This window comes from Monodelphis domestica, chromosome 5 (genome assembly GCF_027887165.1).
Source record: "Monodelphis domestica isolate mMonDom1 chromosome 5, mMonDom1.pri, whole genome shotgun sequence".
NCBI classification, from domain to species: Eukaryota; Metazoa; Chordata; class Mammalia; order Didelphimorphia; family Didelphidae; genus Monodelphis; species Monodelphis domestica.
Genome location: NC_077231.1, coordinates 314,335,700 through 314,350,899, shown reverse-complemented (window position 1 = coordinate 314,350,899; position 15,200 = coordinate 314,335,700). Strand labels below are relative to the sequence as shown.

At 43.2% G+C, this 15,200-nt stretch overlaps 1 protein-coding gene across 8 annotated transcripts in view; it reads left to right on the top strand.

Annotated features, from left to right (window-relative positions):
• The window catches only part of DNAH11 (dynein axonemal heavy chain 11), a 272,410-nt gene that overhangs the window by 247,063 nt on the left and 10,147 nt on the right, over positions 1-15,200 (top strand). For 6 of the 8 annotated variants that reach the window (XM_056800511.1, XM_056800512.1, XM_056800510.1 and 3 more), the window contains one exon: positions 1,306-1,425. In XM_056800511.1, the coding sequence (XP_056656489.1) occupies positions 1,306-1,425 (120 nt within the window). Of the gene's footprint in view, positions 1-1,305; positions 1,426-1,538; positions 7,701-8,208; positions 15,197-15,200 lie in introns of those variants that run through there. The other 2 variants (XM_056800514.1, XM_056800513.1) reach the window with 2 other exon arrangements.

Sequence of the window (15,200 nt, the reverse complement as noted above, 5' to 3'; positions counted from 1 at the left end):
TAAGACTTGGAGAATTTCCTGAGGCTCTGGAAAGGTTCAGGTGACTTACCTACAACCATAAAGCCAAAAAAGATCAGCTAAGGGAAATCAGAGTAGCTCAGTGAATGGAGAGCCAGACCTAGACACAGAAGGTCCTGGATTCAAATCTGGCCTCAGACACTTCTTAGCTGGGTGACCCTGGACAAATCACTTCACTCCCATGACCCAGCCCTAATTGCTCTTCTGCCCTGGAACCCATGGAGAGTGTTGATTCTAAGATGGAAGGGAATAGTTTAAAAAAGGATGAGGTACAGAATTTGAACCTGACTTGTTTTGTCTCTAAGACCAACCCCTGCACCCCCTACCTTTCAAGGGAGAAAATGTAAAATATCGGAGCCACGTGCTGGGCGCACATTTTTGTACACAAAGCTTCTTTTATGTACCGGGTGCTTTGAAGTCATTTTCCACTCACGCCTCTGTGCTGGAGACTTCTCCAAGGCCAATTCTCTGTAAGGGTAATTTTAGGGTTGTGACTTAATCTACATTAATCTTGTTGCCAGGGAATATCCCAAATAAAATACCCAAGTCAGTTTGGAAATTTTATGGTGATTTAATTAATATAGAGGGAAGAAATTAAGGAGAAGAGAAAGTGAAAGGGTATAGGATTTCTCCTGCCTGGCCTGTGCCAGAAGAAGTTCAAAGACCTCCAAAACGAGGTTTTTTTCAGAAAGAGGATAGCGTTTGGAAGGTAAAGGAGAAAAGAATCAGCCTAAACTCCAAGAGAGCTCAGTGAAGATGTGTCACCTGAACTCGGCTACTAAGCTTCCTCCAGTAGAGTATCAAGGACTCTCACCGCCAAACCCGGACAATAGCTGCCGCCATGCCAAGATGCCAAGACACTAAGCATGCTGCCGCCAGCCACCTCTCTGTGAAAAGAGGCCAGAGAGAGGAAGTGATGCGAAATATATAGACAGTTTTACATCACTTCCTGCATCTCACATGTACCAATGGTAGCTTAAGCTTGACTTAGGACAGCCCAGGGATCTGTCAGCTGTTTCTGATTTGTCATTTGCTAGCACATGTCTGTCATAGGCCATCCTTCTCAACACTTAATCCTTAAGTAGGGGTGTAGACATTCCTGTTTTGTTAGACTAAGCAGGGTGGAGTAAATCTAAAATTCACATCTCTCCAGACACGGCATCCTCCCCTAACAAGGGATTCCGGCTCCAGACCTGGAATGCTTTGGGCCTACTGCTGGACTGGTTCTTTCTGGGGTTGGTGTTTGCCTGGCTGGAGGTTCACCCGTGCTCGTCTGTGCTTGCCCAGGTCCCGTGGGAAGACCTGCGTTACCTCTTTGGTGAGATCATGTATGGCGGCCACATCACGGATGACTGGGATCGCAAGCTGTGCCGGGGCTATTTGGAAGAATTCATGAACCCCTCCATGGTAAGGGAGCCCCTGACATTTCCCCGGGGGGCTGGCATCGAGCTTTCATCCAGGTGGGGCAAAGACTGCGTCAGGATAGATTGTGATTGTCTTTGCCTTCTTCTGACCTCCAGGGGCCAATGATTTCTCAGAGAGGCCCATGTTGGCGGCTCAGACCCTGGTCCCCAGGAGAAAGGAAGCCCTTTGAGGGTTCACACTCTCCCCTCCAACTCTGTCCAGTCTTTTCCTTTTGTCCTTTGCCTCCCCCTCTAGTGCTCAGCGTGGCGCCTTAGAGCTGCCCTTTCCTGGATTCAGACTGTAGAGAGCCGCCTGCGGGCACAGGAAATACATTTCTGAAACAGGACTTGCTTTTTTATTGTTTGAGGCACGGTCTCGCCATGTCATCCACGATGGGGAGAACAGCTGGTTCCTGGCCAATGCCACTGCGCAAGAGCGCATACGTTTTAATTTGGGGGAGGGGGATGCCCTGCCTTAGGCGGCCTGGGGGCTCCCCATTTGGGTGCCAGCCTCTGCTCTGGAAGAGGAGTATGGGAGGGAGAAGAAAACCAGGCGTTCATTAAGTGCCTAGGATGTGCCAAGCACTAAACCCTTTACAGAGAGGACCTCATTAGATCTCCACAGCAACCCTGGGAGGGAGAGCTCTTGTTATCCCCTTTTTGTAGTCGAGGAAACCCAGCGAGGGAGAGACTAAAACATGGTCAGTAACTCTCCGAGGCTGGGTTTGAGTGCGTCCTCCTGACTGGGAGGCCAGTTCTCTATCTGCTGGGACACGGGCCCTCTGCCCTGTTACGGCAAGCATTAGCCGGGCTTGGACCTGGGAGCATATTTCTTTATACAATGGGTTTTTCTTGTTAAACCTTTATCTTCTGTCTTGGAATCAATACTGTGTATTGGCTCCAAGGCAGAAGAACAGTAAGGGCTGGGCCATGGGAGTGAAGTGACTTGCCCAGGGTCACCTAGCTGGGGTGTGTCTGAGGCCACATTTGAACCCAAGACCTCCTAATTCTCCATCCACTGTGCTACCCAGCTGCCCCCTACAATGAGTTTTTCTGTAGCCCAAAATGTCCAGAAACCATCATGAACTTTTCTTTCCCTCTAGCTAGAGAGCTGAAAGGAACAGATAGTCCCATCTCTGTCTTTCTGTCTGTCTCTCTTAGAAAACTCTATCATTGGGATCATTTGCTGCCATTTCTAGGTCTGGGAGGGTGTCCTTTCTAGGAGACCCCTGCTTGCACCTGGCACCTCCATTCAAATGCCAACTCCCCCGGGGGGCTGCCAGGATTCTCCCAGGCAGCGAACCACCTTTCCTCCCAGTTGACATGGGATCCTTTGTTTTCTCTAACAAGCCCATGGTATGATGCCAGATGATCACACCATGATTCTCAGGGTCTCTATTTCACTAAATTTGGGAGTTGAAGCCCATGTGTGGCGGAGTCAGGACTAGGGCAGGCCATGCGGGTGACAGGAGACAGCCCATCCCACGGTGGGCAGCTTTCGTTGTTGGGGAGTTTTTCTTGGCATTGAGTCTCAATGGGCCTCGTTGGGGCTTCCCTCCTCCGTGGGACCACCAGCCCTTCCAAGGGAGGGCCATGACTTCTCCCACCCCTGCCTGCCAGGGACTGGACGTGCTTTCTGCAGATTAAGCGCGTCCTAAGTCAACGTTTCCCGCATTCTCGAGGCTCTGATGGCCTCTACAACAGCTGCCCAGTCTCTGTTCTTCCAGCTCGCCTCCGTTTTCCTCCTTTTCCTGAAAAGCTTCTATCCAAAAGGCATAGATATTCGGTGTGGAATGTCCAGTAAGCCCCACTCAAGAACTCCGCTTCGGGACCATTCAATCCCACAAGCATTTTAAAGTGCCCACTGTGTGCCCGCCCCCAAGTGGGACACTCCCTGCCCCAGCGGCTTCTCTCCTCCTGAAGGAGCACAACCATAAGCCATACGTGATGTTCCTAATTCTTATCAATCCGAATTCATTAGGCAATAGTTCAACACTAAGTAAAAATCCAAAATAAACAGGTAAAGCTGTAAGTAGGGCAGCGGTTAAAAGAAAATGCCCAACCACCCATTTCAGACCCTAATATGCATGAAGATGGCTCCGTGGTCTCGTTCCCCAATAGTGGTCTCAGTGCGTGTGACCCAGAGCGCGTGGCCACCCCCACGCCACCGCGTCCACTATTGGGGAATGACGTAACGGAGCCATTTTCCTTCTCCACATCCACAAACATCTTCCTCTGGGTAGCTTTTCCTTGAGTAAAATGGATGGAGATAAATGCCGCTGGGGGGGCGAATGGAAAAGCCATTGTCCTTCCCTCTGAGTGCTGTCACGGGCCGGCTCCCGGCTCCCAGGCTCTTTAGTCTTCCCTCAGTCCTAATGAACAGGATTGTACATGTCAGAAAGCCACTTTCAATATAGCTCCATTGGAAATCGCTCCTCCGAAGGGGCCTGGGAGCAGGTTGCCATGGAGACGAGAAGGCTAAACAGGGCTGTGTGTCTGACCTCCAGCAAGGCTGATTTCTCCAAATGATGGTGGAGGTCAGGGGGGCCTCGGGAGAAGCTCACACAGCGGTTTTGTCCTCCCTATCTGGCCTGTGGATAAGGAGAGAATTACTGCCGCCCAACGAGGCGGTCCATTAACCTTTGCCCGCCTCTTCCCTGGCATCCTCTGATTGCCCGTGCTGTGCTGGGAATGGAGCCCGAGGGGCAGTGCTGGTGTGGGGGGAACCAAGCTCGCAGACAGACCCGGGAGGTGTTCCGTGCTGACTGGCCGTGTCCTCATCAGACTCCAGAGGCTGTGGCCCCAGTCAGCTCCTCAGACTTGGAGGGACTGGCGGGAAGGACGGTGCCAGCGATCACCAGCACAGAGATTGCCCCGGGGCTCCGACGTTTGTCGAACATTTTTACGTACATGCAGAGCTGTAAAAATGAGGACAGGATGGCTACCTTTTCTCTCAGTGCTTGGCACACTGGTTAGACTGGTGATTTCACTGAGGTTCCCATGGGACCCGTGCTCCTCTCCTAGGGGCCGCCATATTGGATGGGGAAGGAACACGATTTTATCCCCAGCTTCCTCACCAGACCAAGCAGGCCATCTGCACTCCAGCTATGCTTCTTAACTCCTTCTCCCTAGAAATTGGACTCTAATCCAGAACTCCACAGTTCTGCTCTGGGACTTCGGCTCTTTCATGCCTCAAATTAGACTTTCGTGTCTCTTCCCAGGCATTTCAAAAATGCATCTTTTGGGGCTCCCTTCCATGCCCTATTGGAATGTAAGCTCTTGGAAGACTGGGACTCTGGATTGCTCAACTGTATCTGTAGCCCCAGAGTTTAGTACGTTGCCTAATCCTGAGCAAACACCTAGTAAAGGATCATTGATTCATTATATCCCCAGCCAGTCAATAAACACTTAAGTTACTGCTATGAAACAGGCATCGTCCTAGGCACTGGGGATACCAAGAGAGGCAAAAGGCAATCCCTGACCTCCAAGAGCTCCCACTCTAATGGCAGTGGATGTAGGAGAGGGAGGGCTGGCCTCAGAGTCACAGAGACCAGGTTCTGTAGGATCCTGGACAAGTGCAGAGCAGGTGCCCAAGGAATTCCTTCTCTCTGGGAAATCTCAGATCTATCTTGGGGGTAAAAAGGGAGAGAAGCCCAGCTGACTAGCAACTGCTCTTGTACATAGTAGGCAGTTAATAATAGCTGGTTGACTGACGGAATTGAATTCAATTAAACTGAACTCTGCTCTCCCATGTGCGTTTCTGATCCTTTCCACTCCCCCTCCCCATTTTCCTTCTTGGTCTTGAATCTTGCCTGACATTCACTTAGCCTGTTTTCCCTGAATAATTACAGCATTGGAGGAGTCGAGCCGTAAGCCCCTTCCTCCTCTATAATCCTCTGATCCTCACAGAGCTTGAAGGCTAAAGCAGAGAATCACACACATTCACAAGTAACTAGTCACAATTCTAACATGCTAAGTGCTCAGGAAAGGGTCCGAGAGAATGGCCAAAACAAATACAAATCATTCGTTGGAGTCTTTAGATGGCAAAGAGCAGTTCCACAATTTGCCATTGGTCCTGTCCATCCAAGGCACCTGTCTTCCTTAGCTCATCATCCTTCCTGGCTCCAGCTCCAGAGGCATTCTGGGCCCTCCTAGAGGCACGGATCTGGGTGTCTATACCTTTCTTCACTCCCTCCCCCTCCTCTACCATGCGTACCATCCTTCAAGCTCACTCCTTTTCTGCCTGATGGCTACGAGGAAGGGCTGCTGGCTTCTTCTTCCTTGGGTACGTTATGGTGGATATCCTTTTAGTGGAAAGGTTCTAAACACCCATCATTGAGGTCTCTTCCAACTCTCCTATTTGTGTTTATATTTGGCCTCCCCAAATAGACGGCAAACTCTGAGGGTAAAAACCATAGTTGATATTTCTTTGCACCCTCTAGAAAGGTTACCATAATAGAATAATAGATGGCTTTTCTAGAGAGCTTTCAAGTTTGCATATTCATTATTACCTCATTCAGGTCTCAAGTTTTTATGGGTGTGACCAGCACCATTTTAGAGATGAAATACTAAGACTTAGAGAGGTTGCCCAGGGTCACCCTGTTGATATGTATAAGAGATGGAATCTAAACCTAGGTGTTCCTAAGACTAGCTGCCATGGAGAGAAAACCAGGTATAGAATCAGTAAGACAAGTTCCAATCCAGCCTCAAACACTTACTAGCTGTGTAACGCTGGGCAAGTCTCGTAATCCTGTTTGCCTCAGTTTCCTCATCTGTAAAATGAACTGGAGAAGGAAATGACAGGCCATTTGGGATCTTTTCCAAAGAAGTTTCAAATAAGATCACAGAGTCAGGCACTGCTGAAAATGACTGAATGACGACAAGGACTTCCTAAGGCTACCCACTGCCTCATCCTGCCTTACAGACAGGCATTTCCTAATCTCCTGTGTGATCATGGACAGGGGATCACTCAGTTTCCTCATCTGTATAATAAAGGATCAGTAGAATATAATCTCCTTAAAGGCAAGAAAGGTTTGGGTTTTGTTTGTATCCCCAATATAGCTAAGTTCTAAGAAACCTGTTTTCATTATTAGAATAAATTTTAATTAGTTTTATTAATTTTGCATGTAAACAGATGCTTTTATAAGATTTAAATTAATATCCAATAACTCTAAGCATTATATTTTATAAGATTTATTAGTAATAATTTGAAGTACAAGAAATAAAAGAACAAAGTACAAAATTTGAAAATGACCATGTGAGTAAACTTCTCCTTCCTGGCTCTCACCTAACCTACACACCCATCTTCCCAGGAACAGAGAGCCGGAGGATGGAGCTACACAAAATTTATATCTTCCATATGTTAGTACGATGGAGTAAATATTCAAATGAGGTGCTGGGAGAGAAAGTCCTGAGGAACAAATTCTAATTACACAATCCTCCTTGTGATTTCATTGGGAAACAAGCATATGGAAATCTCCCAGACTTACATGCTTGTTTCCCCAATGAATCAATACACCTGATCAACTTATATCTCTAAAGCTCTTTAACTAGAGGTACATACAATATTGCACATTCTAAAGGGAAATTATAATCATTTGGCAATAAGAGGGGAATAAAAGAGAAAGAAAACAAACTAATGATTGCTAGGCTCATTGACAAAAAAGCCAATAAGGGGGCAGCCCCCTTTAGCATAAGAGTATGATCAAAATAAATGCATTCACCCACTGTGAATTTCAAAACTATTCCACCTTATTCAGACCATTCATTAGAAGATGGGATTTAGCTATTTCCTGACCAATAACAATAGAGATACTTGGAATAACAGAATCGGGTCTTGGAAACTACATTCTCCACCCTACTCAGTGTAACAAGTTTAGGAAGGGCTACAGCAAACTCAAGATTTAATTATTTGAGAATATGGCCTTCAACAGACATGTGCAAAAAAAGGACAGACCTCTGAGCAGTTCTAAGTCAAGCTAGAGCCACCATTGGCACATGTGAGACACAGGAAGTGAGGTAGAGAACAGCCTTTGGAGTTCTCAGGACTTCCTGTGAAGAGGGCTAGAGTTCAGTTAGAGGCTGGTGCTTGAGGTTGGAGGAGCCCCACAGATTATTTTCCTTCAGAAAGTCACATGAGTGATAAGGACTATCTCTTTCCCTGCGTTGGCTATCCAAGGCCTTAACGTCCGCTTTGGTTCAGCCTGAGCCAGAGTGGTTCTGAGTTAAATGTCTTTCCTTCTCTCCCTTTTTCCTTCTCTCTCTCTCTCTCTCTCTCTCTCTCTCTCTCTCTCTCCCCCTCCCCCTCCCTCCCTCCCTCTAATATTTTCTTCCTCCTGTTGTAATTAAAACACCATAAAAATTTGGCAGCTGACTTGAGTGTTTCATTTAGGAATTACATAAGTGAATTCCTTGGCGACCCTAAATGAATATATATCAGTCTTTTAAAGTGATTTCAATATCACACCACATACACACACACACACACACACACACACACACACACACAGAGTTCAATTCACTCCATCCCAAAGTTCATTCTGGATCTTCTAGTGCAGTGTATGGTTTCTGCAGGCATCTCCATGGTACCTTCTCCAAACAGTTCACTTTCTTGATTCAGGGAAGTGTAAGAATTAAGTTAATATTTCTACTCAGATATTAATTTATAAAGTTTATTCATAGAAAGAGTAAATAAGACTAAAGTTAAACTTTTCCGCCTTACTCTAAGATCTCAAATCATGTGTCCTAGCCTCCATTTATCTTTCTCTCCCCTCACCTGTTTCTCTAGCCTTGTGTCCATTAAAGAAAGCAAAAGCCCAGAAAAGACCTGTCCCCTCCCTTTTATTGACATACAGCCTGTAATGGATGCAAACCTGGTGTTATGGGAGGAATGTTGACGGACAGGTCAAGCTACCCAGGTGGGGGAGGGGATAAGATCCACTCAGCATAGAGGTAGCAAATTTCTTATCCTAAAATTACTCTCAAACAAGAAAATTTTTTATAAATCTAGAAGTTTATGCATTCCCCCTAAGGAGGATGTTGACCAACACATGGATCACCCTGGGATACATGGCTGAGTTAAGAGGTATATGAATCAATTGTCAAAATAAAATTTAAAACATTTAAAAAAAACAAAAGAGTAAAAAGTAACTTCTGGGTAAAACATAAAATATCAAAGTCTCATGTGTAAAAATTCTAAGTAAGGAAGAATAAACCTATAACAGGTCCTAGAATCAGGGCCCAATTAAAGTGATTTATGTCCCAGAAGCCTGTTTTAGCAATTATGCACTAATCCAATCAGCAACCAGAACTACAGAAAATTGCCATACAATGAAAAAGAGAAAAGGCACTAGATTTTTGGAGCAGAAGAGAAATATCATTCTCTGGTCTGATTTTACTTTTGCTCTCAGGGATAGGGGAGCCAAAATGGCAGCTTAACTGAGGTACTCGATAGTAGTATAGACCTGGCACAAGGGAATCCTATGTCTGACTTTGCAAATAGCCACTTCATCGAACCAAAAGTAAAGTTCAAGCCCCTTGTCTTGGTGCAGAATCTCATTAATCCCACCAGGATTTGTTGGTCTTCTTGACCTTGTAAGGTCCTAGGCACTGTGCAGATCAACTTTGTGCTCCTTGGCACTGTGCAGTAGCTTTTTTGTGATCCCTTCTCCTGGAATCAGACACAATCATTAATCAAAGTCCTATAATATTTAACAATTAATGACAGGTTTCCATAGTCTAAAGCTTTGGGGTATATATTGACATTAGGGCTAATGAATATTTTAAACTTATCCTAGTGCAAAATTAAAAAAAATTAATACTGGTAATGTACTTCAAGTACAAAAAATTAGAGAAAAAAGAAAAGAAATACTCTATTGTACATACAAGGAAAAAGCAATAATGAATTTTTTTTAAATCAAAAATATATAGTTCACATTCTATGAAAAGGTGTCAGCCAATAGAGGCACAATACAAAGGCTTCTCACTTAAAAATGAGATCCTTTTTAGCTTGGCCATGATCCACAGTGTGAGTGTACATGATTTTTACCTAGTAATAGCTTTTTAAAATAGTACAGAAGCTAATGCGCATTCAAAGAAGTACCCAAATCCCCAAAATCATAAGAGCTGATTTAATGACAATAGCAAACAAACCTGCTATCATTAGTGTTCACATGAGTCTCTATAGCCATTGCTGTGTGACATTTAAAAAACCTTCGAAACTCATGAATACTTGTCACAAGTTCTCCAGATCTAGCTAATCTGTCAACTTTAGCTGAGATGTTTCTAACAAAGTCTATTACTGCCATCATTCCAAAATTTGTCAGGAGAGTCCAGAAAAAAAAAACAACAACCACCAACTTCTGCACTGCTGATGAAAACCTTTTGGGTCTAAAATATCACCAAGAATCAAGATCATTCTGGTGGAAGGGTGGAGTAAGTCAAAGAGTTACAAATATAAAAAACCATCCAGAAGCTACTAGGCTTCATGGGAAAATTCTCCCTCCAGGAGCCATCTAGGAGTTACGAAGCTCCCTGGGAAATCCTTCCCATCTCCCAGATGAGATTATAACCCATCACTGGGTAACCAAGTCCCTTGGAAAACCTCCCTCCTCTTGTATGAGACTGTAACAGCCGTAAAAGGCATGTATTTATATGTCCCATCCATTGCAATTTGGAGGCGAGGATTATAATAGTGAAAATCACTTCTGATGTCTCAGCCATTACATTTTTTATAAATGTGGAGGTGGGGAATAAAATAGTGCTATTGCACTTCACTTCAGCTACTAAATAGATCCTTATCTTTTGTTACACACAACTCAAAGGTAGGCAAATGATAAATCAGAGGCAGTGATGCTATTAGATTCTGAAAATCACTTCTGAAGACCGCTTAAAATCAATTGAGATTTTTGGCTCATTAAATTCTCTAAAGGTTGCATATAAGTCGTAACCAGTTTGATGGAGTCCATTCATCATCATCTATGTGACAATTAACAAAATCAAAAAGGAAAAAAAGGCCATTTAGGCAACACATAACCTTGATAGATCTGGTGACAAACCCAGCATCCATAAGGACCTATGGTTTGCACAGAAAAGGGTTTGTCCAAGTTGTTTATGGACTTTTACAATAGTATATTCTCAAATCCAGTCATAGGGGGAAGGTACAAATAAAGACAATGTAACAGAACATATAGCTAATGGCCAAAACACAGTAGCTAAAAATGACATTGTATAACAGAATATTATCGATTAGATTAATATGTGAACTTAAAAACAAAATTAAATTTTGAAGCAAACAATCAACAAATACAATAAATGTGACAGGATGTGAACAATTAATTCAAACGTCCTTTTCTCCAATTTTGATAGCTGTGTTACAGAGACTTCTTCACTATTTGGAGGGGAACAAACTGAAATAGTTAACATCAATAAGGCAATGGAATCTGAAAAGGATTAAAATTCACCTCCATACTCATTGAGTTTCCTTCCCCTCCCCAGTATCATCATCCAGCTAGATTCTTTAGGTCACACTTTTGGAGTTCTCCATACCAAGGGGGATTTCCACACTGAGCAAAGTGTGGATGAACCCCATATTGGATGTGTTACCGAGACTGGGTAGAATCTCCCTTCTGCATCTTGAAATTATTCAATATACATTTTTTCTTGAGGAGGAATGGATAAATTTCAAAGTATCCAATCAGTACAAGTACTCCCAGGAATGGTAGTAAGAAAAGATATCCTAAAATGGTAATGCACTGTTCTTTCATAGAGTGGGCCATGCTTTTAAAATCAAATTATTAAATTGGTTGCAAATCTACTTCCTGTCCAAAGGTGGCATTACTCTAGTATATATTGGCTAGGAGCAAAAGCCTCACAAGGAATGTTTTGGAGAAGAATTCTGTCCCTTCCCCTCCCCAGGGGTAAAGCCAGTGGCCCCGTGACACCTCAGTCCCCACCCTCAGAGCTGGGAGTATGGAAGCCTGCTAGGTTAGCCAGGCTGGAGTTGGGGTGGATAGCATGGGTTGGTTACAGCAGGAAGCAGCTTATTCATTTTGGCCAGGAGCCCCTCAAGCCATGAAAATGAAACCATGTAGGCAGGCTGGCAAAACAAAAATGGCAGGAGCAAGCAGCAGGGCACCAGAAGTGGCAGTAAAGAAATGCACCTTTGCAAAATTTATCTATTCCCTATTTTTTCTCAAAGGCTAGCTTAAAAAAATCAAGAATTCTATGAATTCGTGGTTTGCCAACAATGTAAGATTTAAATTAATATCCAATAACTCCAAGTATTATATTTTATAAGATTTATTAGTAGTCACTTGAAATAGAAGAAATAAAAGAACAAAGTACAAAAAAAAATTTTTTTTAATTAAAAAGAATTTTTAACCCTTACCTTCTGTCTTGGAATCAATACTGTATTTTGGTTCCAAGGCAGAAGAGTGGTAAGGACTAAGCAATGGGGGTTAAGTGACTTGCCCAGGGTTACACACCTGGGAAATGTGTGAGGCCAGATTTGAACCCAGGACTTCCCATCTCTAGGCCTGTCTCTCAATTTATTGAGCTACCCAGCTGCCCCCAAAAATACAAACCTTTAAAATGACCATGTAAGTAAACTTCTCCTGTTTGGCTCTTACCCAACCTACACTCTTGCCTTCCTTGGACCAGAGAGCCAGACGGCAGAGCTACACAAAACTTATATTGTCCCTACCTTAGTACTTTAGCATAAATACACAAATGGGATGTTGGGAAAGAGACCTAGAGAGCAAATTCTAATTACACACTTTCAAAGTACTTAGAAATGTCTGTTTAATATTTCAAGCTTTATAGAATGTGATCTTTTTAGCACAGTTTAATGTAATGATTTAAGAGGAACTGATTTTCTTAGGAAAGGCAAACCTTTGAAACTTCTTTAAGTGATTACAAATTCTGAATTAATGGCTTTTTAGGGGCCTTTGATAATTAGTCAGCCTTCTTACTTCAGGATTCTCCCTTGATTCCTTGAAATTAATATCATCATGCTTAATAATCTTTCTGCTAAAGCAAGCTGAAACAAAATTGTGTAGATCTTTTGCAACTTATGTATAAACTAGATTTCTGTGTGTTCATTTCATTTGGAAATTATCTGATAGAGTTCTCTGAAACTAAGAATTAAATTCTCAATTCTTTAACTTGTTTCCTAGCACATAATTTGAAATATTACAAAACTTAGCAGCATCAAAAGTGAATTTTAAACCTGATTTTGGTTGGTTGTTTTTTAAAGCTCTATTGCCCCTCTGAATATCTGGCTAGATTTAAAATATTTACTGTTATTAAACCTAGCTTTCTGTGTTAAGCATTATCTTTGGAATTCATTCTCTTCCCATTCACAGTGGATTCAGAGGTTGAGTCCCCCAGAGAGCAGCTACTCCTTCCCCCTTCATGGTTCTAGTAGTAACCCTGAGGATCTGCAAGTGATAAATTACGTTCATGTGTTGCCCCAATATCATTTAATGACATCATCTTTCTAATATAACAATTAACCAGTTAGAATCCATTAACTTTTACAAAGGGATATTTTCAAAAAGGTCTAGCAAGGACTACATACATCCCCCTGAACCACACAGTCCCAAGAAAGTAGAATCAAATTTAAAGTGATTGTTAGAACTCCCCCACAAAAGAAGAAGAGAGAAGGAAGAAGAAGAAGAAGAAGAAGAAGAAGAAGAAGAAGAAGAAGAAGAAGAAGAAGAAGAAGAAGAAGAAGAAGAAGAAGAAGAAGAAGAAGAAGAAGAAGAAGAAGAAGAAGAAGAAGAAATGAGAAGAGAAGAAAAAGAAGAAATGAGAAGAAAAGAAAAGGACAAGAAGAAGAAAAGAAGAAGAAATGAAAGGAAGAAGAAAAGAAGAAGAGAAACAACAACATGATGGGGAGGGGGGAAATTCTTTTTCTGAGGAATTTTTTCCTGCCTTTGAGGGATTTCCCAAATGGTCACTGCTGGGTGTGGGAGAACCAATGAATAAGTCATTCCCTGGCTTGTAGGACCCAGTGTCTCAGTTGCAGGGTTAATCCACTCTTAGGCAGAAAGATCAAACAGGTCACTCAGGGATCTGCCACTGCTACTACCAGCTCTGGTTGTTGAGGGAACCTTTGTTGTCTCTCTGACCCACTGAAGATCACAAGGCCATACCTGGGTCCATTTCATCCCTGATATTCCCTCACCAACGGTCAAGAGAGAATAACCACAAGAAGGCAAAGAAAATAGTGCAGTGATGCCTTCGTGGCCACATGGCGACCACAGAGGGAACGAAAGCAGAAGACTCTCTGTTCCTGTATGGGAGTCCCAAACCATTTGTTCTCCTTACTTGAAAGTCTCCAGAGAAGTCTGCCCATCCATTCAAGTCTTTTCTGTTTCAGCTCAGCAGCCAATTTTAAAACCATTTCATTTCCATTCATAAAGCCAACAGGACAGTCCTGAAGTGGGGAGAAGGCTTAGCAAGCCTGTGGACTGGCAACAGGCAGAGACTTCTGTGCCTGTTGTAGGGATTAGGCATGTAGAGGCAGCTCCATGGGACCAGGGCTAGAGCCTGGACCTGAAATTAGGCACATCAGAGTTCAAATCTGGCCTCACTTACTAGTTAAGAGCCCCCAGGGTAAGTCATTTTCCCTCTGTTTCATCTGTAAAATGGAGATAATTAAAGTCCTGCCTCCCAGGGCTGTAGTCAGAATAAAGGAGCATCAGAGTTGTCAGGCATTTTGCAAACCTTAATGTTATATTAATTCAAGCTCTTATTATTATGGGCCAGTCCTCAGTTACATTTGATTCAAATGAAGTACAGTTATCTCTTCCCCATCAGGTAATTTTGGGGGGAGTTTTGTGGAAGCTGCAGACAACACACAGAGGCCAGCAGATGACGGAAAAAAGTAAGGCATTCAGAAAGGCACACAACCCCAAATTTACAACAAGGTACCATAAATACCCCATTAAAGAAAAAGAAAAAATCCAGACTTCTTGAATAGAGGACCAAAAAGTTCTACTCAGACTTTCCAGCTCCCAGGGGCATTACACCCCTCACTCCCACAATGCAGGAAGACGACAGTGTAACGTGTGCAGAGAATTCTGTAAACATAAAGCATTGCGCAAATGTGAGCCATTAATATTTTTATCGTTATTGAAGTAAATTGGGCTAAATGGTCTTTAAGGCCCCTTCCAGCTCTGAGATATATTCATTATTCATTGAGGGGTTTTGATCTTATCCTGGAGGGAAGAGGGAGCCACTGAAGCTCCATAAGCAAGATAGTGGCATGGTGAGATCTAAGCTGAAGAAAACCACTGAGGTGAGGAATGAGGTAGGAGGCTATCATGGTAATCTAAGCAAGAGGAGACAAAGGCTGGGACTGAGGCGGTGGCTTCATGAGGAGAGAGATGGGGACAGATGGGAGAAATATTGTAGGGGAAGAATCAATTAGACTCGGCAACGGATTGTTATTATTATTAATATTGTTACTAATAATAATCACCAACATTTCTACTATTTACAATGATCTCATTTTGTCCTCACAACAACCCTGGAAGGCAGAGGCTATTATTATCCCCATTTTACAGATGAGAAAAATGAAGTAAAGGTGAAGTGACTTGCTTGGGATCATGTAGCTAATTTTTTATCTGAAGGATTCACACTCAGATCTTCTTAATTCTATGTCCAGCTCTCTCTCTCCCACGCTACCTACACAGGACTGTTCATGCCCCCCACACCACACTCAGGAATCAGGAGGATTTTCATGGAGGGAGGACAATTGGACTAACCCATTTT